Source organism: Equus quagga, chromosome 9 (assembly GCF_021613505.1).
Source record: "Equus quagga isolate Etosha38 chromosome 9, UCLA_HA_Equagga_1.0, whole genome shotgun sequence".
Taxonomy (NCBI): Eukaryota; Metazoa; Chordata; class Mammalia; order Perissodactyla; family Equidae; genus Equus; species Equus quagga.
In genome coordinates, this window is record NC_060275.1 from 115722206 (window position 1) to 115730929 (window position 8724).

The 8724-nt window shown below is 52.3% G+C and overlaps 1 protein-coding gene across 1 annotated transcript in view; it reads right to left on the reverse strand.

The window, feature by feature from the left end:
* Nucleotides 1-5246: 5246 nt before the first annotated feature.
* The window catches only part of TENT4A (terminal nucleotidyltransferase 4A), a gene marked incomplete at its 5' end in the record, with an annotated part of 48096 nt that continues 44618 nt past the window's right edge, over nucleotides 5247-8724 (reverse strand). Inside the window, one exon of the mRNA XM_046671217.1 lies at nucleotides 5247-7547. Within this exon, the coding sequence (XP_046527173.1) occupies nucleotides 7353-7547 (195 nt within the window). The remainder of the gene's footprint in view (nucleotides 7548-8724) is intronic.

The window sequence follows — 8724 nt, forward strand, 5'->3', positions numbered from 1 at the left end:
TTATGTCTGTGGAACCTAGTAAGGAACAATGTGGGCCTTTAGTTCCTATCTTTCCAGGGTTTTTCTCTTTCCATTTCATTTTCCTGTAGCTCGTATTTATTACATTTTATATGACTACGGGTATATGGCTGACTGCACTGATTGGTACACGACATAAAATAGCACGTATCCTTTGTCCAGACCATTTGCAGGGCGAGCCTTCAGAGAGCATTGGAACCCGTGGCCTCCTCTCAGGAAGGGAGGCCCAGCCCCCTGCAGGGGCGCCACAGGCTGGTCTCCACAACCATCCAGGGGTGAAGGGTTCTGGCTGAGCCATAAGCCAACCTCATATGGGTCTGTGACGAAACCAGTGCCCAGCCCGGGCGTGTCCCCTACCTGAGGTGAGGCCGGGCCCGGAGCTGGATGAGGAGGCAGACGTGAAATGAGAGTTGACCAGCTTTGTCCCTGCTCCCTCTCTGGACCTGGCATGTTTGGTGAGTGCACAGTAACCAGTTTTGGGGTGCAGGGGCCCTGGGAAGCCCCTGAGTCCAGGCACAGGGTACAGAGCTCCAGTCAGTTCAGCAGCCTTTGTGCAACCTACAAGTCTCATCCCTAAAATGTTTACGGAGGGACATCTTTTCCTTTCTAAGTAAGCAGATCCGGGTAAAATAAAGCTAGGCAAGTAACAATTTGGGCAGCTCACGAGGAGAGAGGTGGTAAGATAATGCCTGATGTTGGGAATGCCATCCTGAGGACTCGGGGGACACCCAAGGATTTGAGTAGCAGAAAGATGGGGCTGTAGTTGCATCTTTGGAAGATGCTCTGTGGAGGGACTGAAGGCTGGTGGGAAGGCGGTGTGGCATCCAGGAGAGGGGCGAGGGTGAGGATGGCCAGGACAAGCTCAGGGCAGCCAGGAGGAGGAGCAGGTCTAGTTCCTAAGGAGGCGGAGTCGTCAGATTTAGGGGCTAACAGGAGGCGGAGTCGTCAGATTTAGGGGCTAACAGGAGGCGGCGGCACAGATGGGCAACTGCACAAGGCAGGATGGTCCAGGAAGCCTGACTGGGAGGATCCCCCACTAGAAGCAGGCAGGGACGCAGACCCCAAGGGAGAGGAGGCCACTGTGGTGGGGGGCTTGCTGAGGTCCGGGTCTGGGAGATGCTCGTGGGGAATCCAGCCGGTACACAAGCAGAGCTGGGAGATGAGAAAATGCGGTGAAATGCTGTCAAGGCGGCTAGAGGAGGGATGCCCTGTGTTTCCAGCCTGCTGAGCCAGAAGAAGCAGGGCCAAGGCTGTGCCTGCGGTTTCATGCTCCACAGTTACCACCTTGAGGGGCAGGCCGAGGGGCAGACAGAGGAGACTGTGCTGCATCCGGCACAGTGGGGAGGCGGGAAGGTGGAGGAGGCCAGTGCGGAGAGCTGGCTCAAGAGGAAGTGAGGAGGCCTCCAGAGGGGAGGAGAGGGGCAGAGACGTGGAAGGTTTCTTGGTGAGGGGGGCAGAGACATGGAAGGTTTCTTGGTGAGGGGGTGGGGGCGGAAGGGTCTGACACACAGGAACAAGGACAAGAGCTGGTGCCCAGCAAAGGCGGTCTCTGACACTCAGAGCAGGAAGCACATTCTGTGTGTTAATCTACAATGATATCTGGGGAAGGAGGAAAGGATGGTGCTGCAGGGGCAGGCGGGCACTCTAGGGCCAGAGTTTTCTTTCCGACAGGGAGGCAAGCCCCTGTCCAGGAGGGGAGAGAGGTGGGAAGGGAGATGAGGTGAGTTTGGACTAAGTGGGTTTGAGCCAGTCACTGGGAAAGGGGGAGGGAGGGCCTGAGTGACGGAGGCACAGGGGAAATGTGTCCCATCTCTGCTCCCACACTTATGGAATGACCTTGGCTGAGTTACCTCAACTCTGTGCCTCAGTTTACTCACCTGGAGATGAGAATGATGCCTGTGCTGTGCCCCGGTGGTGGTGGTGTGCAAACCCACAGTGCTCATGGGGGCCAGGCCCTGGACATCACAGGAAATGATCCAGGCCCGGTGCTGCAGCCGGCCCCCTAAGCAACATCAGCCTCATCACAACGGTGCCACCTGCATGTCTTGGCTGAGGCCCCTGGGATTCCTCACTCTGGATGCAGGGTGGGGGGCCTGTGGGGGCGTGAACGCAGGGTTGGGTCTTGTCAGGAGAATGCAACCGAGGGACAGGGGGGTGCAGGATTTCACCACGAGGGCCTGCATGCACGTGAAGCAGGGGCCACGGAGCTGGAGCCGAAGGGAGGCGGCCGGGCAGGGGAGGACGGAAGGAGGCCCCATGGTGTTAATGGGGCGAGTCAGGAACCAGCTGAAAGGATCAGAGGATGGGATTCCAGCGTGCTTTTAACCAATCACAGCACGCTTTCCTAGGGCCCATCCTCATGAGGTCCAGTAACTCAACTGCAAATCCTCACCACGAAAACCAAAGGCCGGCAGGCAATCGCCACATGCCTGAGCCAAGCCGTTTCATCACAACCGCTCATCACGGCGGCACCCCAGGTGGCTCCGCTGCCACATGACAAGACAATGGGAGTCTCTGAGGTCCCGGCGGGCTCTGCTGACAGCGAGCCATGGAGCAGGCCACATTTTTGGAAACTTGCCAGGCTCAGCATGAATGTTAAGTCCAGGTTTTCAGCCTAAACTCAGCCGCTTCTCGAGGGGTCACGGAGAAGAAGAGGGGCTCCAGGCACTGGCGAGTTGGGATGAACGCGTGTGCATTTTGGGCCTGGCGCCGGCCTGAGGTGCAGCCTGGAGAAGCTGCAAACGCGGGTGGCCTGGAGTCCCTCATCTGAGGACGCCAAGGCCCCTGTTGGTCTCTAAGACACTTTGCAACTTTATGACTCCGACATTGCTGTTGGGGAGCTGAGCTCCTGTCTGCTCAGTGGACTCTGATTTGTCCACGGCTCCATCCATCACCTCATCCATCACCTCGAACACTCACCCAGACTTGACGAAATATGGGCAGGAAGAACTGAAATCTGCCTCGAGTCATATAACTTTTTACCAAAAGTTTAAATGACCCACAACAGCACCTTTTTACAACCTTTAACCCTGTCAGGACTTCAAACAGTCAGGGTCAGAGCTTTGGACAGAGTGCAGCATTTGGAAGAACAAGGACTCACTCTGACCGGCGGCCAAGTGGCTTCACTGAAGGCAGAACTGGGCCTCGAGGGGCGACAGCCACACCTTCCTTTAGAGTTCGAGTTGGGCTTATCGGTCTTCCTGGAATTCACTCTGGGCCTTTGAACCATGGTTGGTCCTTCTCCAGGACCCAGCTACATTGGGAGACTAATGGCGAATGACACCAGGTTTGTTCAAGGCCCCCTTGTAATGGATTATTTGTGAGCTGCCCTGCTCCCACAGAGCCAAGAAACACCATAATGAAACCTATGTTTGAGCCATTCTTAAGCAATGAGAATTAGCCCCCGTGTGTGGGGTGTTTGGGGCTCTGTGTTTTATGGTGGCCACTATTGTTCTAAACCAGCTTCCTCTGTTGTCAAAGTCACCTAAGGATTGTCAAGAACCCTGCAAGCTAGAAAATGTAAGGATCATCACAGGATGATTGAAACAAAAATTGTGTACACACACAAGCTGGTGTGTCTGGATTACATCACCAACTCCCCAGTGCACACGTTGCTCGGAGCCTAGGCCTGCACGCTGCACACAGGAACCACCGAGAATCTTGAGCGGGGATAAAGGTGGGGCACTTGAGACCCTGTGGCAACTCCAGCAGGAAGTCACGGAGCCCCTGGCCATGAAGGGGTTTATTTGGAATCCTAGGATTTAGCGCTGATGGGGTCCTAAGACAAGGTGGTGCTTTGGTGGATGATCAACCTAAAGCTGAATTGCATGGCCAGGGTGGGCATCCAGCGGGAGTGGGCACAGGTGCGCCCCACTGTGGCCTGACACTGCTTGCTGTGTTCTGGGCAGGCGCAGGACCCTGCTGGGACAGCCCAGAACACCACGTCCTCTCTTGCTGTCCCTGGGCAGGGCCACACCCATTCCCTACCGTGAGCTTGCTACAGCAGGGTGGCTTATATTCCAGGTAACTGCAGCCTCCAGCCTCACCAAGCTCAGCTCCACCTCCGTCTGGAGGCCTCGGGCATTTGCGACGTCTCCCTTGCAGAGCACTGCCTTTGCAGAGAGCTGCAGGCAAAACTCAGAGGCCAAGGGTGACTCCTGTCGCACCACGTCCAGTCCACCAGGTGACCTTGCCAGCTCTACCTTCACACAGACCCTAAATCCTAAGCCTGTATTTCACCCTGCCCAGTGCCCTCGTAGTGGCCGTCCTCTCCCACCTGGACCACCTCAACACCTTCCTGCAGCCCATTCTCCAAAGAGTGGACACAGTGGCTTAGAAACCCTCCAAAATCCCATCACAGCCTCCAGGAGCTGCCTAGCTCACCTCCCTCTAGCCTCTGCTTCTGCTCCCCGGCCTCCTTACTGTGCCCTCAACACCGTTGGTGTTCGTGCAGCTCCCTTGGGCCACTCAATGGGCTCAAGACCTTTCCGGGTGGTCCTGTTCACAGAAATGCTGTTGCTCTTCACCTCCAGCCGCCCTGTTTCTCCAAAGCACCGACATCCTGTGCTACTTCAGCTGCTTCCTGAGGTTTTCTGCAGCCTCACTGGAGCGTGGATGCCACGAGGAGAGGCCCTGTGTTCTCCAGTCAGCACCTGCTCAGCACATACAGAAGCCTCTGTGGAAGGCCCGGATGAGCCTGTACCCACGATCCCACCCCTACCGTGTGCCAGGCTCTCGCCGATCCCTGTAGAACACACACACAAGGGGCTGTGGAGCCTGAGACAAGTCCTGTCACTCCCCGGTTTGTAAAAATTTTTATAAACTTCCTTATAAATTCTTAAGTTACATTTTATGCTACATTATCACTGGTGGTTTAAAATGTGTAATTTTTAAGTGATATAATGTTGACCTGAGAGATGTAGAAGAAACAAATGTTTCACTGGGAAGTCTGTACATAGTATCAAATATGGGCTCATCAGAAACTGCACATAAATAGTATCATTGAAATGCTTGTAGCGAGTCCCTGTTGCCATTTTAATGTGAGAGCACAGACTAGGCTTCAGTTCCAGTTCTCGTACACAGCCTGGAACCTCAGGCAGGTTCTGAATTTACTGAACCAATGATAAAATAATTTTTCAGTGTCCTAATTTATAAAATTCAAGAATATGAAAGTATAGAGGCCACTCTTCCCCTTGAAAGGAAAGCACATGCTCAAACACAAACACCACCTGGTTTCCAAAGTTTATTAAAAATCAAAGAATAGAAAACTTTACATAAAAATATGTCAATTTTAGCTTCCACATTGTTGTCCACACACACAAAAAAAATTGAAACATGATATCTCTTTGTTAAACCTGTAGCGCGTGACCACAGTGGTAGCCAGACCAATTCATTCGGTTCACCATGACGGGGATGGAGCATAGCGCCGTGTCTGTGATCGAGCTTTCAAATGCCCACCCCACGGGACACTCGCCACCGTCCCCGCAGTGGTTTCCTTAATGGAGGTTACAGTCAATATTGCTAATGCGTAGATTAGTACAGGCCTACGTATCAGTTTTTATAAATATTTCTTTATCAATAGGTTCACAATTTAAATATCTTTAAATATTTTGATAACTTTCGATCATCAAGAACTGCAGACAAAGTGTGCTACTCTACTCTGGAAAGCCTCCTAGAGACCCTGCAGTCGCAGGTGGCAGCTCTCAACGATAATGTGGGCCAGTCCCGCTTCAGAAAGGCAGACTGCAGACAGGTCAGAGCTTGTCCTTTCTGGGCGTCCATCACATTCGGATATCACTCTAGAATTCCCCACTTCCGCACTTCAATCAGGTGTCATGGGAACAAGTTTCTCGTCTCAACATTCTCCACTAGTGGACTTCAAGACCAACCTACCTGTAGTGTTCAGCAGGCCAGAACCCCCATTTAAAAATGGGAAGTCCGAGGACCTACGAGATGCAGCTAACTCCCAGGACAACTGTGGTGCTCCGAGAACTCAGGGTTAGGCAGGATGGATATATTCTTGTTCAAGAAAAGGTAACAAAGACAGTGGTTGTCATGGCAGAAACACTTGCATAGTATACCTGTATGCTTCTCAGGTCGGGCGCCGCCGCTCCCGGGCCCCACGCTGGGCTGTGCTCTCCTGCAGTACATTGCAAATGCTCCCCCGGCGCACTGAGCAGCTGAAGTACTTCTCGTATGTTTGCTCTTAACAGAACGAATGCATACTGCTATACAGATTCCTCAATGGAATCAACATAATTCCTTTCTCCACATTCCTAAAACTGGGTACCATTTGTCCGTAATGATATTCTCCAGACCATTACAGGCTATGTTACTAAAACTGACTGAAGCATTTCAGAGTTCACATTTTTTTTTTAAAGATTTTATAATGTGACAACCTTTTCTCCCCTTAGAAAGTTATACTTCTGGCACTTTAAATGCTGGATTTGTTGTGTAGTTTAAAAGAACTCAAAACCAAAATATTAAAACTCCGTGGTCAGAGCGAGACAACAGACAGGCCGGACAGCAGAGCCGGCGGCAGCTGGTCAGAAGGCTTGGGGCCAAACCCCTTCAGAAAACCGTGGGGGCAACTTGGCTCCTTCACCACGAACTGAGAGGCCTCCCGTCTGACCGAAAGAAAAAACATAAAAATAAACTCCAAACCCCTCATTCATGGTGTTTGTAACGATGCTCATCAGACAACCAGCCGACACGATGAACCCAACTTAGAAAATGCAACTCGGGAAAGGATCTAAGCTTGTTTAAAAAAAATTCCCTCCTCCCTTAAATATAACTTATGTGAAAATATGAAATTAAATAAAAAATATCTGAGTTATTGCACAAATCATAAGTTTTCAATATTTACATAGAAAAACAGTTCTGAAACTTGAAACAAAACGTGAGGGCAGTAAAACAATGACGACCTCCCAACCCTAGGCGTTGAGGAAGAAGCGAGGACGGGCTGGGTCTCTGGTGTTGACAAACGTGAAATGAAAACACTCAAACCGCAGGGGAACAGACACGGCAACTGGGAAACGCCACGGCTACTTCCCGCCCCTGCAGCTCCTGGTTCAGACCGGCTCCGGCACTGAAGGAAGAATCCTGGGAAGGCAGAAACAGCATCCACGGTTAATAAGGCTTCACAGATGAGCACAAGGAGCTGTTCTTTAGGATGGACGTGACCACCACACAAGGAACATGCAGAGTGATCAGCAGCGGGCGTTCCGAGGGGCCCGGCTGATGTGCTGGATGCTGGTCTCAGTTCCCGGCCGGGCGCCGAGGCCCCCGGCGTCAGTCCGTGCAAGGGTGGGGCTGGGCGGTGTCTCCAGGAGCTATTATCTGCTGAGACTGACAGGCAGGCTGTCCCTCGTGTGTGTGTGTTTTTTCCTCCTCCAGCCAGTGCGGTTGTACTGGTGGTGTCCCCTGTTGCCCACAGGGGGCCGCACGCCTCCACTGCCCACAGAGCTGTAGCTGCCACCTTGGCTGTGGTTGTGAGAGCCCTTCATGGACAGTTTCATGCCGCTGTGCTGCTAAAGAGACAAAGAGGGATAGCAAGGTTGGAGGCTGGCTTGGAGACAGCAGAGGCCACTGCTATGGGGGCCACACCCCATCCCAGCTCCTGTGGAGCTGGCGCAGTGAGCCTAGGCGACCACGAGCTGCGTCCCTCTCTACTGGAGAAACAGCAGAAACTGCAGACAGTGAGAACGTGCAGATGCTGTGCACGACTGACAGGCAGACCTGTCACCACTGCACATGGTAAGTGTCCACAGGATACCCACAGATGCAAGAGCTGACAGAAAGCCAAACTCTTCCATGTCGTAGTAACCACTACCTCCGAGACAAAAAGTATTCTTCCCATTCAGAGACTCATTGCAGGTAGGAACAGGGACCTGTATCAAACTACACACATTCACATCCAAACACATGCAGAATCGCACTTCTAACTGGTTCTATCTGTTCACTGTGATAGGAGGGTCCCTCTCCTCTCATTTTCTGCCCCCCAACTTCAACACTGACATTCTGGAAATTTTCTCTGGGGCTGGGACTCGAGCCCTCAGCAGGATGCCCTCTGCACATGCAGCAGAAGGCAGCCAGGTTGCTCCCACACTGTGACACCGCAAGCAAAGTAGACAGGAAAAAACAGCCAGTTTCAGGAAGGTTTCAGAGGCAAACAAGCAGCAGAGGGGGTTGAAAAGGAAAGCCGAAATGCAATTACGGGAGGGTGTTCCCTTCAGCAAAGTTATTTCACCGGAACATTTCTGATAGGTCAGCGTGACATGCCTGGTAATGCAGCGAAATGCCGTCGTGACAGGATGGGTAATCCGAGGAGGAATGTTCTGTTATCTAACTCTACATTAAAAAAATCATCAGGGGGCCGGCCTGGTGGCATAGTGGTTGTTTGCACACTCCACTTTGGTGGCCCAGGGTTCACCAGCTCAGATCCCGGGCGCAGACTCAGCACTGTTTGTCAAGCCATGCTGTGGTAGGCATCCCACATATAAAGTAGAGGAAGATGGGCACAGATGTTAGCTTAGGGCCAATCTTCCTCAGCAAAAAAGAGGATTGGCTGTGGAGGTTGCTCAGGGCCAATCTTCCTCAAAAAAGAAAAAATCGTCAGGACTTAATAACATAGGTCCAAAGAACCAGTCCTCAGAGATCAAAATTCTACTGCACAACATGAGTAGGTGCGCAACAGGGGCACCGCCT